The following is a 23,075-nucleotide window of genomic DNA, read 5'->3' on the forward strand; positions in this document are numbered from 1 at the left end:
TTTTATTTTCACCAGACTTTACCAATTTATTAAGAGTGCAAAGGATATTACAGAAGAGTGCATTAAATTGTGATAAAACATTGCTTTTATAGGAGTTGTCCCATAGGATGGGTTCTAAATATCTGATTTCCCGGGGCTCCACCACCAGGACTGGTCACTGCATGACTGTATCGCGGATCCGGTAATGTTCTCATTTGTGTGAAAGTGGAAATACAGACCTATTACGGAGTTGGATCCTGCAGCATTTAGTGGACACTCTATCGAGGATAGAAACGTTTTATTTGTATGACAGCATTGAGGACAGCTTTAAATGGAGAAGTGGTCTATGGTCCACCCTGCCACTCCATTCAAACTGACAGGGGGAGAGGAGTGGGCTCAGGACCCCTGATCTAGTAATTGTGGGTGCCCCCAGTGACCAGACGTGTGTGTAGGTAATTCATGTCCTTTGTGAGACAACTGCTTTAACCAATACCAAGTAAATAAGAAATCCACGGATAATCTATGATTTGCATCATGGCAGGGCGGATGTGTGTGATACAGCTCTCACGTTACATGGCTGAACTAACATAGTAATTCACGCTGATGGCAGACTGCTACTTCTCCTTTATGAAATGGAGCATAAGCATTCTAGATATAAAATTATGACAAATGGTTACTCCTTCAGATAATGTAAGGAGATCAGAGCTGCTAGAAGAACAACTGCTGTTGCCATTAGAATTCCTGCAAGGAAAAAAGAAAAGGCAAATGTAAGGATTATAAGGAGCAAGTCAATAGTACAAGTCATTACAAAATGCAGTGCATAGTGCCCGAGAGGCGAATTTCATGTGTCTTTGACAAGGGGCACCCAGTTGTCATATCATATTGGGCACTGATTGCAGAGAAGAGGAAAAATAATCTGCAATCAACCTTGGAGCCTAGCATTTCAGGGACCACAGTGAAAGAACTATCAGCCATCCTATGTTAAATGACCATAGAACACAAACTTTTGCTATTTCCTAGTGTACAAAGCACCTTGGAAACTTTTGTATATGAGGGGCCAACATGAAAGATTGAATGGCTAATACGTTAAAAAACGCGCAAATTAGCCCAGATGGAATTGAAAGGAAATGTGTCACCAAAAATGTTATCTGCCAGTTAAAACCTGATAGTGACACATGTCCTTATTGTATAATCTCTTTCTATTTTCTGATTACATGATCATGGGGCGGCCATCTTGCCTGAGCTGTTCATAACAGCATTTAGAAAATTACTTTACAGCAGCCCCATGGTCCATAAACACAATGGTGAGGAGGGGACCTCATTGACTCCTGTTTTCTGGGCATGCTGTGTGACCTGTGCAGAGGTCATTGTACAAGGAAAGAATAGAGAAGATCTGACAATCACCTACTGTGACTGGTGGATCCTTTCTTATCTATATACAGAGATGATATCATTACAGACAGGTTTAGAATGACAGATAAGCAGATAACTGTAGTAAAGTGATCTGTACAGACCAAGTGGCGACTATTATTAGGCTTAGGCTACTTTCACACTTGCGCTTGATCGGATCCGTTCTGAACGGATCCGATCATATTAATGCAGACGGAGGCTCCGTTTAGTAAGGATCCGTCTGCATTAATAACTTAGAAAAATTTCTAAGTCTGAAAGTAGCCTGAGCGGATCCGTTCAGACTTTCAATGTAAAGTCAATGGGGGACGGATCCGCTTGAAGATTGAGCCATATGGTGTCATCTTCAAGCGGATCCGTTCCCATTGACTTACATTGTAAGTCTGAACGGATCCGCTCGCCTCCGCACGGCCAGGCGGAGGCTGAACGCCGCCAGACTGATGCAGTCTGAGCGGATCCGCTCCAATTAGACTGCATCAGGGCTGGACGGAGGCGTTCGGGTCCGCTCGTGAGCTCCTTCAAACGGAGCTCACGAGCGGACCGACGAACGCAAGTGTGAAAGTAGCCTTAGTGGCCAGTGCGAAAACTGCTGTTTTTTTTTGTTTAACTATAGATATTGACATGGAAAATTAAAAATACCATAATTTAAAAAAATATTTAACCCCTTAGTGACCAGCCTGCTTTGGGCCTCAGTGACCAAGTGATTTTTTTTTCAACGTCCCCTTCTAAGAGCTATAACTATCTTTCTGTCTATGTAGCCATATGAGGGTTTGTTTTTTGTGAGACAAGTTGGAGAGTTTTTAATGGTGTCATGTGGGTAAACATAATTTACTGATTAAGTTTTATGTGCATATATATTTTTTTATGCTTTTTGCACAATGAAAACCCTTTTATAAAACACCACAACCAAGACCCATAACTTTTTGAAACTTTTCTTTCTACTGAGCTGTGTGAGGGCTTGATTTTCACAGGATAACTTGTAATTTTCATTGGTTTCATTTTAGGGTACATAACACATTCATTTTCTGGTAAAAAAAAATAAGCAAAAAGCAGCAATTTGCATTCAGCATTTTTTTTTTTTTTTAAGGGTGTTCACCTTAAAGGATAAATTACATCATAATTGTGTGGATTATTAAAGATGCAGTGATACCAAATATGTGATTCTATGTTTGCAATTTTTCCATTGAAAAGCGTTTTTTTAAATGGAAAAAATTTGAATTTTTTTCAGCTTGGATCTTTTTCAATTTAATATTTTTCTCTTTACTTTTTTTTTTTTAAACCATTTAACAGTCCCACAAGGGGACTATAATCAGCAATCTTTTGATCGCTGCTAAAATAGATTCCACTACTACTGTAGTGCATTGTATTTGAATGTCGGTGCTCTACTGACATTCACCAACAGGCTGTCATATAGGCACAGACTGCTGGAAAACGCTAGAGCTGTGCAGTGCTCAGACTGGGCCGCCGTAAAAATGCCCTAGCCTAAGACCCCTTAGTGACCACCGTAAAAATGCATATTGGTGGTCACTAAGGGGTTAAATATAGGCTGAACATATAGGTTGTTTCCTGGTGACACATTCCCTTTAAAGGGCCACTACAACATGAAAAACAAGAAATATGAAGCATAACTTCTCAGGAAAGCTTCTTCATGGATCCTGCAGTCACTGAAGTCTCTTGTTTCTCCCTGCCTACTCCTTCGTCTGGAGACTAGCATGAGCTCATAGGCAGACAGGAATTTCGGGAAAGGGAAGGGTCTTAACACGGCATTCACTTCAATAGACATCTAGAAGAGTATGAAAGAAGTGGAAGCTGCAAAACTTCACACTTCACTACAGAAAGTGCTACCAGTCTTTCCCAAGTGCCTAAATGTCAAGCTTGCCTCTATAGCCTGGAGGGATTCAGTCCAGTGTTCGAGACTTGGATTACAAGTATGGAACTGTACACACTGTCCATATGTTACCCTTACATAGTGCAAATAACCCTGCTTTCCAGGACCCTGTAAGGAAAATCTTCAGTAAGTGGCATTTATCATGTAGAGAAAGTTAATACAAGCTACTTACTAATGTATTGTTATTATCCATATTGCTTCCTTTGCTGGCTGGATTAATTTTTTCATCACATTATACACTGTTCGTTTCCATGGTTACAGACCACCCTACAATCCATCAGTGGTGGTCGTGCTTGCACACTATAGGAGAAAGTGTCAGCCTCTCTGGTAGCCAGGACCATGGGAGCGCACATAGACTAGTGCTTTTTCCTATAATGTGCAAGCACGACCACCACTGATGGATTGCAGGGTGGTCTGTAACCATGGAAACGAGCAGTGTAAAATGTGATCGAAAAATGAATCCAGCCAGCAAAAGAAGCAATATGGATAATAACAATACATTAGTAAGTGGCTTGAATTAACTTTCTCTACATGATATATGCCACTTACTGAAGTGAGACAGCCCCTTTAAGGCCGAATGCACACGGCCGTGTATCACTGTATTGCGGCGGCAGCAGGGAGCGCACGGCGTCATAGCAACCAATGACACCGTGCACTCCTGCTCTCAGCAGGAATCCAGCCCGTGTTACCACGGACCGCTCACGGCCGCGTGCATAAGGATAAGGATTTATCTTGGAAGATTTAGTACTCTGCAGTCTATTACAGTCTATTATTATAAGGTTATAACCCAGTTTTCGTAGGACCGTGAAAGGCAAATCTGCCTAGCGATATCACTAGAACTAGGGATTAGAGATTGTTTAATCAAATGTGTGTTGGGTCCATTTACCAACGTCAAGGTCAACCTTTAACAAAGACAGAAACTCATTTTTCTATATAAGAGACCAGCAGAAGGACCCGGCTTCGCACAGGTATATTAGATCTATTTAATTTTATGTTTCTGTGTGTCGTAAAAAGATATTGACAGTTTCCCCCATAACAGTGACCTCCACAGTGCTCACCCCTTTAACATTGACCTACACAGTGGCCGCCCCTTTAACACTGACCTCCACAGTGCCCACCCCTTTAACATTGACCTCCACAGTGCCCGCCCCTTTAACATTGACCTACACAGTGCCCACCCCTTTAACATTGACTCCACAGTGCCCGCCCCTTTAACAATGACCTTCACAGTGCCTGCCCCTTTAGCATTGACCTACACAGTGGCCGCCCCTTTAACATTGACCTCCACAGTGCCCACCCCTTTAACATTGACCTCCACAGTGCCCGCCCCTTTAACATTGACCTACACAGTGCCCACCCCTTTAACAATGACCTTCACAGTGCCTGCCCCTTTAGCATTGACCACCCCTTTAACATTGACCTCCACAGTGCCCACCCCTTTAACATTGACCTCCACAGTGCCCGCCCCTTTAACATTGACCTACACAGTGCCCACCCCTTTAACATTGACTCCACAGTGCCGCCCCTTTAACAATGACCTTCACAGTGCCTGCCCCTTTAGCATTGACCTACACAGTGGCCGCCCCTTTAACATTGACCTCCACAGTGCCCACCCCTTTAACATTGACCTCCACAGTGCCCGCCCCTTTAACATTGACCTACACAGTGCCCACCCCTTTAACATTGACTCCACAGTGCCCGCCCCTTTAACAATGACCTTCACAGTGCCCGCCTCTTTAACAGTGACTTTCACAGTGACCGCCCCTTTAACAGTGACTTTCACAGTGACCGTCCCTTTAACATTGACCTCCACAGTGCCCACCCCTTTAACAATGACCTTAACAGTGCCCGCCCCTTTAACAGTGACTTTCACAGTGGCCGCCCCTTAAACAGTGACCGTCCCAACAGTGACTTTCACAGTGACCACCCCTTTAACAGGGACCTTCATAGCACCCGCCCCTTTAATAAAAGTGACCTCCACAGTGCCCGCCCCTTTAATAACATTGACTTTCACAGTGGCCGACCCTTTAACAGTGACCTTCACAGTGACTGCCCATTTAACAGTAACCGCCCCTTTAACAGTGACTTTCACAGTGGCCACCCCTTTAACATTGACCTTCCTGGACACCTGATGTACCTGTCTGCCAAATATGGTGAAGATCAGTCCAGTTGTTTGGTCGCGCATAAAAAACGTCCAGACAGACAGACGTCTAGACAGACAGAAACTCATTTTTATAGATGAGACCAGCAGAAGGACCGACTTTGCACGGGTAGATTTCATCTATTTAATTTAATTTTATGTTTCCGTGTGTCGTAAAAAGATATTGATAGTTTCCCCCATAACATTGACCTACACAGTGGCTGCCCCTTTAACATTGACCTCCACAGTGCCCGCCCCTTTAACACTGACCTCCACAGTGCCCGCCACTTTAACAGTGCCTGCCTTTTTAACAGTGCCCGCTCCTTTACCATTGACCACCCCTTTAACAGTGACTTTCACAGTGACTGCCCCTTTAACAGTGACTTTCACAGTGACCGCCCCTTTAACAATGACCTTAACAGTGCCCGCCCCTTTAACAGTGACCGTCCCTTTAACAGTGACTTTCACAGTGACCACCCCATTAACAGGGACCTTAATAGCACCCGCCCCTTTAATAACAGTGACCTCCACAGTGCCCACCCCTTTAATAACCGTGACTTTCACAGTGGCCGCCCCTTTAACAGTGACCTTCACAGTCACTGCCCATTTAACAGTAACCGCCCCTTTAACAGTGACTTTCACAGTGGCCACCCCTTTAACAGTGACCTGCACAGTGACTGCCCCTTTAACAGTAACTGCCCCTTTAACAGTGACTTTCACAGTGGCCACCCCTTTAACATTGACCTCCACAGTGCCCGCCCCTTTAACAATGACCTTCACAGTGCCCGCCCCTTTAACAGTGACTTTCACAATGACCGCCCCTTTAACAGTGACTTTCACAATGACCGCCCCTTTAACAGTGACTTTTACAGTGACCGCCTCTTTAACAGTGACTACCCCTTTAACAGTGACCGCTCCTTTAACAGTGACCTTCATAGCACCCGCCCATTTAATAACAGTGACCTCTACAGTGCACACCCCTTTAATAACAGTGACCTCCACTGTGCCCGCCCCTTTAATAACAGTGACCTCCACAGTGCTAGACTTGTATTGGCTAATGTGGATAACTTTTGGGGAATATCTCAGGAACGGTACGTCCTAGAGAGCTGAGACCCAGTCTAAAACCTTCCTGGACACCTGATGTACCTGTCTGCCAAATATGGTGAAGATCAGTCCAGTCGTTTGGTCGCGCATAAAGAACGTCCAGACAGACAGACGTCTAGACAGACAGGAACTCATTTTTATAGATGAGACCAGCAGAAGGACCCGACTTCGCACGGGTATATTTCATCTATTTAATTTTATGTTTCCGTGTGTCGTAAAAAGATATCAACAGTTTCCCCCATAACAGTGACCTCCACAGTGCCCGTCCCTTTACCATTGACCACCACTTTAACCACCTCCCGATGCGTCCGGGAGGTGGTTGATTTACTCCTCCTGGACGCATCGGCGCGTCATCTCGCGAGACGCGAGATTTCATCACAGCCGGCCCGCGCATGCGCATCGCGGGCCGGCATTTTGTCGAGAAGTATTTAGTCAGCAACCTGCCGGCCAATGATCGCGGCTGGCAGGTTGCTGATTTTTAAAAAAAACAATCAGAGGCCATATATCAGATCATATTTGTAAATATGATCTGTTATATGGCTGCCTGCTCCTCTGCTGGTTCTTTTTGTCGGTTGGATCCAGCAGAGGAGCAGGCTACACAGTGAGTACACCAAACACCACACACTAGCCCCAGATCACCCCCCTGAACCCCAATTAACCCTTTGTTCGCCCCTGTCAATCACTAGTGAAAGGAAAAAAGTGATCAGTGCAAACTGTCACTTTTTTTTTTCACTGGTATTGACCGTTAGGTTTTAGGATAGTTTAGGCCCCTTGGTTAGGTAGTTTAGGGATCAGTTAGCACCCAGCCCACCACACCGCAGTCACTGATTCGCTGATTAGCGTATCGCTAATCAGCATTTGTACTTTTATAGTATCTGGAAGTGATCAAAACTGATCACGGTCAGATCCATAATTGTATTAGTGTCACTTTAGTTCACCCTCCACCCAAAACGCAGTGTTTGCCCGATCAGGCCTGATCGGTCGCCCACACGTGCGTTCACCCACGCCCGCCCTACCGCAGTGACAAAATTTTTTATTTTTTTTATCACTGCACAATCACTTTACACGCACTGCGGCGATAAAAAAATCAGTTGTGATATTTTTTAACAACCGCAGCGGCCTCCGGTACTTCGCTAGCCTCCCATTTGTAAGACAGGCTTGCTTTTTTTTCTTGGGTAGTCTCAGGGAATACCCCTAAATTTAGTTGCCCAAATGTCAAACAGGGGGTATTCTTCTGAAGAGGCCTACAGGCTTCTGACCCAGTCGGATGAGGAATGGGAAGCCTCATCTGATGAATCTAGCGGGTCAGAATACGAACCTGTAGAAAGCAGTGGCTCTCTGACCCAAAGTTCGGACGAGGAGGTTGAGGTCCCTGATACCACGAGGCGTACCCGGCCCCGTGTCGCTAGACCGCAGGTTGCGCAGGATCCGCTTCAAGAGCAGCAGAGTGGGGCTGCTGCTGTCGGATTACGTGGTGAGGCATACACCAGCAGCCCAGCCCTCCCTGGACCTAGTACCAGCACTGCCGTACAACCTGGTGAAGTGGCGAGCACCAGAAGGGCAGTTGAAGCTGGTACGGTGGCACGAGCAGTAGTGACCCCGTCGCAGCCACCGCAAAGACGTGCCCGTAGAGCCCCTAGAATCCCTGAGGTGCTGGCAAACCCTGATTGGCAGTCCCCAACTTCAGCCGCACCTGTAGTTTTCCCTTTCACTGCCCAGTCTGGAGTTCGGGTTGAGACAGCTCAGATCGGTTCGGCCCTGGGATTTTTTGAGCTGTTCTTGACTGCGGAGCTCTTAGACTTAGTTGTGGCAGAGACAAACCGGTATGCCACACAATTTATAACCGCTAACCCGGGAAGCTTTTATGCCCAGCCTTTCCGGTGGAAACCAGTCCAAGTTTCCGAAATTAAAACTTTTTTGGGCCTTCTCCTCAACATGGGTCTAACTAAAAAGCATGAATTGCGGTCATATTGGTCCACGAACCCAATTCATCACATGCCCATGTTCTCTGCTGCTATGTCCAGTGCACGATTTGAGACCATCCTGCGTTTCCTGCACTTTAGTGATAACAGCACCTCCCGTCCCAGAGGCCACCCTGCTTTTGACCGGCTCCACAAAATTCGGCCCCTCATAGACCATTTCAACCTGAAATTTGCAGATTTGTATACCCCAGAGCAAAACATCTGCGTAGACGAGTCCCTGATACATTTTACCGGGCGCCTTGGCTTCAAACAATACATCCCAAGCAAGCGCGCCCGGTATGGGGTCAAATTGTATAAGCTCTGTGAAAGGGCCACAGGCTATACCCACAAATTTCGTGTCTATGAGGGAAAAGATCAGACCCTGGAGCCGGTCGGTTGCCCTGACTACCTGGGGAGCAGTGGGAAGACAGTCTGGGACTTGGTGTCACCCTTATTCGGCAAGGGGTACCATCTTTATGTGGACAATTTCTACACAAGTGTGGCCCTCTTTAGGCATTTGTTTCTAGAACGGATTGGCGCCTGCTCGCGGTGAAATGGAGAGACAAGCGTGACGTTTACATGCTCTCCTCCATTCACGCAGACACGACAATACAAATTGAGCGAGCAACCCGTGTCATTGAAAAGCCCCTCTCAGTCCACGACTATAACCTTCACATGGGAGCGGTGGACTTCAATGACCAGATGTTGTCTCCGTATTTAGTGTCCCGCAGAACCAGACGCTGGTATAAGAAGGTGTCTGTATATTTAATTCAATTGGCTCTGTATAATAGTTTTGTTCTCTACAGTAAGGCTGGGAGAACTGGATCCTTCCTCAAATTTCAGGAAGAGATCATCGAGAACCTCCTGTATCCAGGAGGTTCCGTGGCCCCATCCACCAGTGTAGTTAGCCGTCTACACGAGCGACATTTCCCCAATGTCGTTGCTGGTACCTCAACCCAACCGTCACCCCGAAAAAGATGTTGTGTCTGTAGCAGGAGTGGAATAAGGCGTGACACCCGCTATTTCTGTCCTGACTGTCCTGACCACCCTGCCCTATGCTTAGGGGAGTGTTTCCGGAAGTACCACACACAGGTACACCTAGCATAGGGATCATCTCACCAGGACAGGCACACAGGGCTATTAGGGCCCATTCACTCACACAGCTGCTGCAAACGTCTCCTTTCACCTGGGACAAAGTGCATAACGCACTTCGCTAGATCTTTGGGCGATTTGCGCTTTGCACATTGACCCATGGGGAAGGAGAGGTTTGTTCCATAAAGGTAAAAAAACAAAAAAAAACAAAAAAAACACCAGTAAGCAAACAGGTTAATGTTTAGTTCAAAAAGTTAAAGTTTATATGTTCTGTTCCAAAGTTAATAAAATTATTGCGTTGCGGCCTGGTTTTTTCTTTTTTTTCTTTTTTTACCTTCCAGGTGGACCAACCGATGAACCAGCTGCAGCACTGATGTGCATTCTGACAGAAGCATTGCGCTGCTGTCAGATTACACGCAAGTCGGTGTATGCGGCGCTGCAAGACGAGATTTCTCCTCTGCAGTAACAGATACGTTTGCCAAGGCATACGAGCTGAGGAGGAGGCGGCGTTCCTATGCTTTGGCAAACACTTTGTATGTAAAAAAAATAAAAATAAATCCCGGCAATGATTTATTCATCCACATCGATTGATGTGAATGGAGAAATCTGGTTTGCCAGGGCATACGAGCTAAGTGGGTATGGATGTAGGGCGGAGCTCCTATGTCCTGGCAGACGCCTTTCCCCTCCTTTTTTTTTTGGGGCAGAGATTTTTTCATCCACATTGATCGATGCGAATGAAGAAATCTGTGCCGTTCATTTTTTTCTTTCAGCCCAGAGGCTGAACGGAAAAAAAAATCTCATTACCTGTATGCTCAATATAAGGAGAATAGCAGAAACTCCTAATGCTGGCCATACATGTAATGATTGCAGAGACCCTCAAATGCCAGGGCAGTACAAACACCCCACAATTGACCCCATTTTGGAAAGAAGACACCCCAAGGTATTCGCTGAGGGGCATATTGAGTCCATGAAAGATTTAAATTTTTGTCCTAAGTTAGCAGAAAGTGAGACTTTGTGAGAAAAAACAAAAAAAAATCAATTTCCGCTAACTTATGCCAAAAAAATACATTTCTATGAACTCGCCATGCCCCTCATTGAATACCTTGGGGTGTCTTCTTTCCAAAGTGGGGTCACATGTGGGGTATTTATACTGCCCTGGCTTTTTAGGGGCCCTAAAGCGTGAGAAGAAGTCTGGGATCCAAATATCTAAAAATGCCCTCCTAAAAGGAATTTGGGCACTTTTGCAGCCTAGATGCACAAAAGTGTCACACATGTGGTATCGCCGTACTCAGGAGAAGCTGGGGAATGTGTTTTGGGGTGTCATTTTACATATACCCATGCTGGGTGAGTGAAATATCTTGGTCAAATGCCAACTTTGTATAAAAAAATGGGAAAAGTTGTCTTTTGCCAAGATATTTCTCTCACCCAGCACATGGGTATATGTAAAATGACACCCCAAAACACATTCCCCAACTTCTCCTGAGTACGGCAATACCAGATGTGTGACACTTTTTTGCAGCCAAGGTGGGCAAAGGGGCACATATTCCAAAGAGCACCTTTCGGATTTCGCAGGCCATTTTTTACACATTTTGATTGCAAAGTACTTCTCACACATTTGGGCCCCTAAATTGCCAGGGCAGTATAACTACCCCACAAGTGACCCCATTTTGGAAAGAAGACACCCCAAGGTATTCCGTGAGGGGCATGGCGAGTTCCTAGAATTTGTAATTTTTTGTCACAAGTTAGCGGAAAATGATGATTTTTTATTTTTTTCCTTACAATGTCTCATATTCCACTAACTTGCGACAAAAAATAAAAAATTCTAGGAACTCGCCATGCCCCTCACGGAATACCTTGGGGTGTCTTCTTTCCAAAATGGGGTCACTTGTGGCGTAGTTATACTGCCCTGGCAATTTTGGGGCCCATATGTGTGAGAAGTAGTTTGCAATCAAAATCTGTAAAAAATAACTGGTGAAATCCGAAAGGTGCACTTTGGAATGTGGGTCCCTTTGCCCACCTTGGCTGCAAAAAAGTGTCACACATCTGGTATTGCCGTACTCAGGAGAAGTTGGGGAATGTGTTTTGGGGTGTCATTTTACATATACCCATGCTGGGTGAGAGAAATATCTTGGCAAAAGACATCTTTTCCCATTTTTTTATACAAAGTTGGCATTTGACCAAGATATTTTTCTCACCCAGCATGGGTATATGTAAAATGACACCCCAAAACACATTCCCCAACTTCTCCTGAGTACGGCGATACCAGATGTGTGACACTTTTTTGCTGCCAAGGTGGTCAAAGGGGCACATATTCCAAAGTGCACCTTTCGGATTTTGCAGGCCATTTTTTACACATTTTGATTGCAAACTACTTCTCACACATATGGGCCCCTAAATTGCCAGGGCAGTATAACTACGCCACAAGTGACCCCATTTTGGAAAGAAGACACCCCAAGGTATTCCGTGAGGGGCATGGCGAGTTCCTAGAATTTTTTATTTTTTGTCGCAAGTTAGTGGAATATGAGACTTTGTAAGGAAAAAAAATATATAAAAAAAATCAGCATTTTCCGCTAACTTGTGACAAAAAATAAAAAGTTCTATGAACTCACTATGCCCATCAGCGAATACCTTAGGGTGTCTACTTTCCGAAATGGGGTCATTTGTGGGGTTTTTCTACTGTCTGGGCATTGTAGAACCTCAGGAATCATGACAGGTGCTCAGAAAGTCAGAGCTGTTTCAAAAAGCGGAAATTCACATTTTTGTACCATAGTGTGTAAACGCTATAACTTTTACCCAAACCATTTTTTTTTTTTTTGCCCAAACATTTTTTTTTAATCAAAGACATGTAGAACAATAAATTTGGCGAAAAATTTATATATGGATGTCGTTTTTTTTTGCAAAATTTTACAGCTGAAAGTGAAAAATGTCATTTTTTTGCAAAAAAATCGTTACATTTTGATTAATAACAAAAAAAGTAAAAATGTCAGCAGCAATAAAATACCACCAAATGAAAGCTCTATTAGTGAGAAGAAAAGGGGGTAAAATTCATTTGGGTGGTAAGTTGCATGACCGAGCGATAAACGGTGAAAGTAGTGTAGTGCAGAAGTGTAAAAAGTGGCCTGGTCATGAAGGGGGTTTCAGCTAGCGGGGCTGAAGTGGTTAACAGTGACCTTCATAGTGTCCGCCCCTTTAACAGTGACCTTCATAGTGCCCGCCCCTTTACCAGTGATTTCCACAATGCGCGCACCTTTAAAAGAGACTTTCACAGTGACCGCCCCTTTAACAGTGACTTTCACAGTGGCCACCCCTTTAACGGTGCCCGCCCCTTTAACAGAGACCTCCACAGTGCGCGCACCTTTAAAAGTGACTTTCACAGTGACCGCTCCTTTATTAGTGACTTTCACAGTGACTTTTACTTTCACCGCCCCTTTAACAGTGACTTTTACAGTAACCGCCCCTTTAACAGTGACCGCCCCTTTAACAGGGACCTTCATAGCACCCGCCCCTTTAATAACAGTGACCTCCACAGTGCCCGCCCATTTAATAACAGTGACCTCCACTGTGCCCGCCCCATCATTTTATAGACAACCATTTTGGCTATCTCATACATAAATTGGACTTGCAACTATTTAGCATATGATTAGTTATGCAGATTCTTGTCATGTAACTGCATTGTTCTAAATTTTAATTTGTATTATTTTCTTAGTATTTTGCAAATCCATCTTTGGCTTTCAACACTTCTGGGCATGCTCTCAATCAGATTCAAGCATGTCTCAACCGAAATCTGTTCCCAGGTCTCTCCTACAAATTCCCAATGCTGGTGCATACTGGTCAACTCCCTTGGGTACAAATACAGCTTTTTCTTCAACTCTACCCACAAATGTTCAATTTGGTTAAGGTCAATTGGGGGCCAATCCAGCACCTCTACTTCATTATCATTGAACCATTTCTTCGCCAATCTCGACGTATGCTTTGGGTCCTTGTCCTGTTGGAATACTATGTCGTCCTTTTCATATCCTTAGTACTTAAGTGTACGAAGTAACTTGTCTTGTAGGATACGCACATATAGCTCAGCATTGAGATCACCATCAATCCTGGTCAGGTATCCAACGTCTTTGGCTGTAAGACAATCCCATATCATCAGGCTTCCACCACTGAATTTGACAGTTCCTTCAATCGATCCGTTAGCTCCCTTTCCCTTCGTTTCTTCCAGACCCATTTGCACCCATCAGAGCCATCTATTGACTTTCTTCTCATCGATCCAAATCACCTGTTTCCAATCTTCTACTGTCCTCTATTCGTACTCTTTTGCAAACTAGAGCCAATGGTTTTTATGACGATATTGAAGTTGAGGCTTCTTCACCTTTTTCGGGCCACCATTCCAGACTTCTGTAATGCACATCGCACAGTGCTTGCATGGATGTCTATGATCTATTATGAAGCATACAAGCCACTTCTACTGCTGTGTTTGTCATGTCAGAACTTATAGACCTTGTGATGAGCCTACTTGTTGACTCACATGATGCAGTTTGGTCAATTTTCTTAGCCGAGATACTGCTATCGATGAGCTGGATGATGCCGTTTTGTCTTTTCTTGGGAAATCTTGGATACATACCCGTAACCTTTCACTTGGGAATCAATCCATTAACGCACTGAGCTATTAGGGAATGTGAGAACAGGTTGTAATTTGTAGTATGCAAAAAGAAAAAGATTGTTCCACTGCCAGGAGTAAAACAGTAACAATGCAGTTACATGACAAGAATCTGCATAACTAATCATATGCTAAACAGTTGCAAGTCCAATTTATGTATGAGATAGCCAAAATAGTCTATAAAATGATGGAAGTCAAAAGTTCAAAACATTGTTACCCTTTTGCTCATCAGTGTGTGTATATATGTGTGTGTGTGTGTGTGTGTGTGTATATATATATATATATATATATAAAAATGTATTTATTTTATTTTTTTACTTTTCTTTAGGCCCCCAAGTGCCTAACAACATGCAATTCATTAGATTGCCACTTCAATTAAATCCATTGATAAATAGAAGATTCAGTATACTCCACTATAGTGCCACCACCTGCATGCCTACATTGGAATATACCTGTAATAGGCATCCAAGCCTCCAGCCTTTCATAACAAACGACAGGCTTCCCTAATTGCCACATGGGAGAGCCGTTCCAGGTCTGGAAGCTCAACGTTTCTGCGTTTTGCACTCTCAGATGCTGTGGTTACATTTGACTATGGCATCTGATTGGTTAAATGCCTATGATCAGCATCACTACATGTGCGGTAGAGGGCCAGAAAGGGTTAAAGGGAGTGTTTTATCAGAAAAAGACACAGGTCATTTACTAATCTGAAATATGCCTAAATAAGGCGTATTTCAGGCTCACGCCAGGTCTAAAATTGTGGGCATGGCGTGGGCGAAGAAGGGGATGGGCCGGCATGCCTGTCTCATTCATCATTTTCTACGTCTGCAGAAAATGGTCTAGATGTAAGACGGCTCAGAAGTGGCCTTACATTTACTACTGGTGCTAGATGCGCTGAAGTTATGGAGAGGCCGGCACCAGCTATGGGCCTTTAATAAGACCAGCGTCTAAAAAGCCGGTCATAATAAATGTGCCCCATATTGTTTAAATCACATTAAACATACTTTTAAAGAATTTTAGGTAATGTTATTTTTAGTTTTCCATGTCAATATCTATATAAAAACTATACAATCCAGGCCACTAAGCCTAATAAAGCACCTATACAGGGTGAGTCAAAAGTATAAATATCTGAATACCCCAGCAAGTAATGGGTGAGGAGGCCTATCTTTCAGGCTATTTCGCGAACATGGCCGCCATCTTGAAATCCACCATATTGGATCAAGGGCAAATTTTTCCAATGGGAAGGGGGTAATGTAAAGATGAGAATTTTCTCAGAAATCAATAGCTGATAACAGATTTGCAATATCTCTTGTCATTCAAATGTTATCAACACAGAAAGTTGCAACAAGAATCGGGAACGTTCCATGTGATGCACATCTATTTGACGTGTTCAATGTATTGTCCTGGTACTGAACACAGAACTTTGAAGTTTTTGAAACTTCTGTGTTGATAACTTTTGAACTACAAGAGATATTGCAAATCTGATTGTGACAATCAATTTCTGAGAAAAATATTGTCATCTGTGCTATGCTACATGACCCCCCTTTTCATTGGAAAAATTTGCCCTGGATCCAATATGGCAACTTTAAGATAGTGGCCATGTTTTGAACATAGCCTAAAAGACAGGCCCCCTCAACCATTACTTGCTGGGGTATTCAGATATTTTATTTTCCCTTTCATTTCTGAAGTAAAAGTGTGTCCTGTGACTTTTGACTTACTCTATATATAAAGATAACACTGGATCTGCCATTCACAATAGGTGTCAAAACTTTTCTACTCCCTTCTAACCTCTAAACAGGTCACAGAGCATGCCTAAAAAACTCTCCCCCAATAAATGAGGTCCCCTCCTATCCACTGTGTCTATGACCCATGGTGGCTGTTGTATAGCATACAGTCAGATCTATAAATATTGGGACATCGACAGAATAAAAAAAATTTCGGCTCTATACACCACCACAATGGATTTGAAATAAAATGAACAAGATGTGCTTTAACTGCAGACTGTCCGCTTTAATTTGAGGGTATTTACATCCAAATCAGGTGAACGGTGTAGGAATTACAACAGTTTGCATATGTGCCTCCCACTTGTTAAGGGACCAAAAGTAATGGGACAGAATAATAATCATAAATCAAACTTTCACTTTTTAATACTTGGTTGCAAATCCTTTGCAGTTAATTACAGCTTGAAGTCTGGAACGCATAGACATCACCACACGCTGGGTTTCATCCCTGGTGATGCTCTGCCAGGCCTCTACTGCAACTGTCTTCAGTTCCTGCTTGTTCTTGGGCATTTTCCCTTCAGTTTTGTCTTCAGCAAGTGAAATACATGCTCAATCGGATTCAGGTCAGGTGATTGACTTGGCAGTTGCATAACATTCCACTTCTTTCCCTTAAATTACTCTTTGGTTGCTTTTGCAGTATGCTTTGGGTCATTGTCCATCTGCACTGTGAAGTGCCGTCCAATGAGTTCTGAAGCATTTGGCTGAATATGAGCAGATAATATTGCCTGAAACACTTCAGAATTCATCCTGCTGCTTTTGTCAGCAGTCACATCATCAAAAAATACAAGAGAACCAGTTCCATTGGCAGCCATACATGCCCACGCCATGACACTACCACCACCATGCTTCACTGATGAGGTGGTATGCTTAGCATCATGAGCAGTTCCTTTCCTTCTCCATACTCTTCTCTTTCCATCACTCTGGTACAAGTTGATCTTGGTCTCATCTGTCCATAGGATGTTGTTCCAGAACTGTGAAGGCTTTTTTAGATATCGTTTGGCAAACTGTAATCTGGCCTTCCTTTTTTTGAGGCTCTCCAATGGTGAAGTCTTCTCTTTTGAGGCTCTCCTCTGGTGAAGTCTTCTCTTGAATGTTGACTTTGACACACATACACCTACCTCCTGGAGAGTGTTCTTGATCTGGCCAACTGTTGTGAAGGGTGTTTTCTTTACCAGGGAAAGAATTATTCGGTCATCCACCACAGTTGTTTTCCATGGTCTTCCTGGTCTTTTGGTGTTGCTGAGTTCACCAATGCGTTACTTCTTTTTAAGAATGCTCCAAACAGTTTTGGCCACGCCTAATGTTTTTGCTATCTCTCTGATGGGTTTGCTTTGTTTTTTCAGCCTAATGATGGCTTTCTTCACTGATGGTGACAGCTCTTTGTATTTCATCTTGAGAGTTGACAGCAACAGATTCCAAATGCAAATAGCACACTTGAAATGAACTCTGGACCTTTTATCTGCTCATTGCAATTGGGATAATGAGGGAATAACACACACCTGGCCATGGAGCTGCTGAGAAGCCAATTGTCCCATTACTTTTGGCTACTTAACAAGTGGGAGGCACATATGAAAACTGCTGTAATTCCTACACCGTTCACCTGATTTGGATGTAAATACCCTCAAAGTACAGCTGACAGTCTGAAGTTAAAGCACATCTTGTTTGCTTCATTTCAAATCCATTGTGGTGGTGAATAGAGACAAAAATGTTAGAATTGTATGTTTAAATGCCCTTAAAGGGGTTGTCTCACTTCAGCAAGTGGTGGCATTTATAGTGTAGAGAAAGTTAATACAAGGCACTTACTAATATATTGTGATTGTCCATATTGCCTCATTTGTTTGCTAGATTCATTTTTCAATCACATTATACACTGCTCGTTTCTATGGGGAACTCACAAAGGCTTGTGCAATTTTCTTCAAGCATGGCCACCGCTAATGGATTGCTAGGTTGAAACGAGAAGTGTATAATGTGATGGAAAAACGAATCCAGCCAGCAAAGGATGCAATATGGACAATAACAATACATTAGTAACTTGCTTATATTACCTTTCTCTACATAATAAATGCTATTTGCTGAAGTGACACAACCCCTTTAAAAACAGCTCAGGCAATATGGCAGCCCCATTATCATGTTCAGAAAACAGAATTAAAAAAAGGATATGTATCGCTAACTGGTATTAACTTGCAGAAAGTTTTCGGCGACACATTCCCTTTAAGTAACAAATTCATTGGTTTCCACCTTGATCCTGACAAAGCTGTACTGGAACAAGTAGACTCATCAGAAAAACATTGCAGAATTTTCCATTCCCTTTTTAGAATCACTTTGTGTAGATGGGAATGGAAGATTGGGATTAGCATTTTTAATTTTAGCTAGCGATCCATTTCAAATACATATGATCAATCCTTGTGACATTTCTGTAAGGCCTCTTTCACACAAATGTATGACTTTTTCTGTGTTTTGCGGGCCTTTTTTCCAGATCCGTTGTTCTGTTTTGTTTCCGTTCCGTTTTTCTGTATGGCATATACAGTATACAGTAATTTCATAGAAAAAATTGGGCTGGGCATAACATTTTCAATAAATGGTTCCACAAAAAACAGAACGACATGGAAGACATATGGATGCATTTTCATATGTGTTCCGTTTTTTTTTTGCAGACCCACTGACTTGAATGGAGCCACGGAACGTGATTTGCGGCCAATAATAGGACATGTTCTATCTTTCAACGGAACGGAAAAACAGAAATACGTAAAACGGAAAAAATGAATGGTCCTGTGAAAGAAGCCTTAGTGTATTTTACAGCAAAAACAGATTTCTTATCAACTCAAAATTCATACATTTTCCCACAAACAATTCTGTAGAACCTTTTTGAAAAAAAAAGTTATTAAAAAAATATGAACATAGCACATACCTATATTCTGTTGAAATTTTGCAGATATGTCCCTTTGTACTGTATGTGTTTCTTCATTTGATGGATTATCAGGTTTATATGAATCATGATGAGGCCGATGCTCATTTCCTTTAATGAAAAAATATATATAATGATTTTACTGAAAGCACTATATAAAATACATTGGTCTTCTACAGTATATTGTGTTCTTCAGTGACCTCCCCATCCACCTGTTTGCACAGACACATAGCTGTGGTTCGCTCGATTAAACTGCTCTTATACCCAAGCTCTGCTTCATTCTGCACTCAGGCGCTACCTCACTGCTTTGCAAGGGAGGGGCACAGAAAGGAGCGGAGCCTGGTTGCAACAAGAGCAATTTTGATGTCTTCTTTGCATCAAATGCCTCATTTGCAAATTAAGAAAAAGTATTATAACTCAGGAACGGAACCTTGGAAAAACAAAAGAAAAACAGCATTTTGATTTGTGTGTCTATGCTAAATATCAGACAGAGGTCACTGGTAACAGATTACCTTTAAAATTTGGTCCTGAGCATAGCCCATTGATATTATCTGTAGCTTTCACTAGACACTCGCACCTTTCAACCTGCTAAGGACGTATGTGTACCAAATAACTTTAAATGATTGTGGCAATATAAGAGCTGCATTTTAGATCTATTATATTAAAGAGTCACTGTACTTTAACACAATTTCACTTCATAAAACTCAATACGTCACGCGCCTGCTCCGCCCACTTTATGAATGAAGCAGGCGGCGCAGGTGTGTGATGTAGTGAGTCATGCTGCCAGCGCCCGCCCGGCCTCCTGGCTGCTACGAAGTTAGTAGTAAGTAGTACATGCACTGGATTTCAGATGATTTGCCCCGCTGCCATTACAAAACCAGATGCCGGCCCCCATTTACTACACAGGGACACTGTTATGGGGGATCTGTGGATGACACATTAGATAAGATGCTATATATGTGTCATCCACAGATTCCCCTATAGCAGTGTCATGCCATGCACAGATGCCCCATAACAATGCAATCCACAGATGTCCCCATAATGATCCCCCATAACAGTGCCATCCACAGATGCCCCCATAACAGTGCCATCCACATATGCCCCCATAACAGTGCCATCCACAGATGCCCCCATAACAGTTACATCCACCGACCACCATTAGTTCAAAACCCACTAAAAGCACACATTTTGGTTCAAAATATTATTTTTCTTATTTTCCTCCGTCTTATAGGGCGAAACATATGGTATTCAGCCACAGTTAGGATTGCACAAAGAAGCACAGCCATTACGCAGGTTTTTTTTAAAGCTCAAGTAAGCTTTTAAGCGTAGAATCTTTGCTCGCAAACAATATCTTACAGGTATCATTATAGTTTAATAATGTTTTAAACCCCTTAGTGACCACCAATATGCCTTTTTACTGACGTAAACAAATGGGGTTTAAGTAAAGGTCCCTTAATAGGACTAAAGTAGGTATTAAATAAAATTATGATGCAAAATCTTAAAAATTATAATACAACTTTTTAAAATAATGGTGGATGTGAGATCTGTGTGTACAGGATGCTGCAGTCTTCACTAGTTCTCAGGCCAGCTTCATTCATGTACTGAATTCCTTTCCTAATACAGTTCTGTGTGATCTCCTTTCCTTTGAACCCTTTATTTCTCACCCTTCATCTTGCAGGTTCTGCCATGGGTTCTCATCTCTTGATAGCCCAATAAACCATGTGTATTCCTTTCCCCTTAACCTCCAAACTTGGGCACTTGTCTCCCTTTCCAGTACAGCCTACATCTGTAACACTGAGAAGAGGAGGGGGGGGGGGGGGGGGGTTCAGAGAGCAGGCTCTCAATAAAGTAGATATCAGCTCTGAGCCAACAGCAGCCAGAAGTATTATTATTTATTATTAAAGCAACATTCATTCCATGGTGCTGTACATATAATAAGGGGTATACATACATAATACAGACAATTTCAATACGCATGAACAAGACGAGTTACAAACTGGTACAGAAGGAGAGAGGGCCCTGCCCACAAGGGCTTACAAGGTATGGAGGAACAGTAGACGAGGGTAAAGCTGGTCATGGCAGAATAGCAGGGTCACTGGTTGTAGACTTGTCTGAAGAGGTGGGTTTTCAGGTTTCTTTTGAAGGATTACATTGTAGGTGAGAGTCTGATATGTTGGGGTAGAGAGTTCCAGAGTATGGAGGATGCACGGGAGAAATCTTAGAGGCAATTTTAGAAACAGGTGATAAGAGAAGGAAGTCTTGTGAGGATCGGAAATTACGTGTGGGGATGTATCAGGAAAATAGCTCATATATGTATGGAGGGGACAGGTTGTGGACAGCCTTATATGTATTTGTTAGTATTTTAAACTAAATTCACTTGGCAATGGGCAGCTAGTGAAGGGATTGGCAGAGGAGTAACCGGGTTGAGAGGTGGATTAATAGGGCAGCAGAGTTGAGGATAGATTGGAGGGGTGCTAGATGACCGGCCACCATAGGAGGATGTTACAATAGTCTAGGCAGGAGATGATGAGGGCATGTACAAGCATTTTTGCAGACTCCTGGTTGAGAAATGGGCGGATGCGGGAGATATTTTTTAAAAGGCTTAGAAGTGAGGTTTGAAGGACAGGGCAGAATCCAAGGTTACTTCAAGGCAGTGGACTAGTATGCAGCTAAATTCAAGTCTCCAGAATCTTCAGTAATAAAATGCTACTAAATGAACAGCAGGATGTCATGCAACAGCCCTATGCAAGTACTGTAGTCTGCCAAATTAAAATCCTGTTTTAATTCTAGGAAACTGAATTGGGCTTAGCTACAGAACCAAACATCGCCCACATATCCTTGTCTTTGTTTAAAGCCTTCCTTAGGCAATAAAGATCAAACATTTTCAAAGCAGTTCATTATTGCAGCGAGTAATAATATGAAAGATGAAAAATGAACAGTATTGTGCAATTGTTTGCAGATGACATCATTTTAAAGAGCAAAGTCAGTGAAATTATGCAACACGTCGCTTCCCACGCTCACTAATCACATGACTAGTGCTCATGGCGTGCGTGCCTGAAGAGTAATAGTGTCATAAACCTGAACAGGGCCTCTCATGAGATCTTCAGGAAGTGTAACCTCCAGTTTTTGTTAATTGAGGTTTCCTTACTTGGAATGCTTGCGTTATCTGCACCAGGATGAATTTTTTTCTTCTTTCTTAGATTTTAGAGCAAATTATGAATCATGCTGCCTAAACATTTAAAGGGGTTATCCACCTCACAACACTGGACCTGAGGAGGGACGCATACCATTGAGAATCCCAGCCATTTCCTCCTCCCTGTACTGCTGCTGCTAATTAGCGTACAGGGTGGTAAAAGTGGGGGAACGGGGTGCACAGCCAGGCTGATAAATAAAATGCGCCCTGACATCTCCTAATAAAGCCCTACACTACCAGAATGTTAGGACCAGTGAAAGGTCCTCTTTAAGAAACTCCCTTTAAAATGCTGTACTTGTTCCCCCTATGCTAAGTGACTAGAGAGGCTTTGATCCATAATTGGATTGAGATGGGGAGCGCACAATGTGAGCTAGAGTCGTGAAAGCCCCTATTCAAATACTTAAAGGGGTTTTCTGGGATTTTAATATTGATGACATATTCAGGATAGGTCATCAATATCAGATCAGCGGGAGTCCAACACCCCTGCCAATGGGCTGTTTGTAGAGAAGGCAGCGCTTCATGTGAGTGCTTCCTTCACTACATTGTTTACTGCGGCAATATGAACATTGAGGTGTACAGTAAAGTCACAGGGAAGCAGGATAAAAGGGATGTTGTGTGCACCGGGAGCATGTCACCAAGGGACACGGCCTTGGTGGAGTAAAAGCCCTAGTTCAGGTGTCCACTAAAGTAGTTGGGGGACACCATATAGTGTAGCTGGTTCAGCTATTTCAGGGCGGGCTTTTACTGGGAACAGGCAATGTGTTAGGTGGGTGCCTGTTCCCATGCTCCAGTCCGGGACTTAGGGCATGCTTATGTCCAGGGATCCTATTTAATACTGCTACTGGATCTTGGGTGTGGCTCACTCTGGAGTGTTTGGTGAAGCAGAGTCCTGGTGAGACTCTGTGTGAGTGGTCTCAGGCGGGTGGGCTGAGGGGCCACGAGGCTAGGCGATAGCCTGAACTTTGTTCAGTGTGTTG

The 23,075-nt window shown here is 43.2% G+C and overlaps 1 protein-coding gene across 2 annotated transcripts in view; it reads right to left on the reverse strand.

Moving 5' to 3' along the window:
* Window positions 1–23,075, reverse strand: part of ODR4 (odr-4 GPCR localization factor homolog) — a 117,041-nt gene continuing 93,966 nt past the window's right edge. For both annotated transcript variants that reach the window (XM_044301046.1, XM_044301047.1), the window contains exons 13-14: window positions 18,909–19,016; window positions 1–720 (exon numbers count right to left, since the gene is read on the reverse strand). In XM_044301046.1, coding sequence (XP_044156981.1) covers window positions 653–720; window positions 18,909–19,016 — 176 coding nt within the window. In that variant the 3' untranslated portion in view covers window positions 1–652. The remainder of the gene's footprint in view (window positions 721–18,908; window positions 19,017–23,075) is intronic.

This window comes from Bufo gargarizans, chromosome 7, assembly GCF_014858855.1.
Source record: "Bufo gargarizans isolate SCDJY-AF-19 chromosome 7, ASM1485885v1, whole genome shotgun sequence".
Lineage (NCBI taxonomy): Eukaryota > Metazoa > Chordata > Amphibia > Anura > Bufonidae > Bufo > Bufo gargarizans.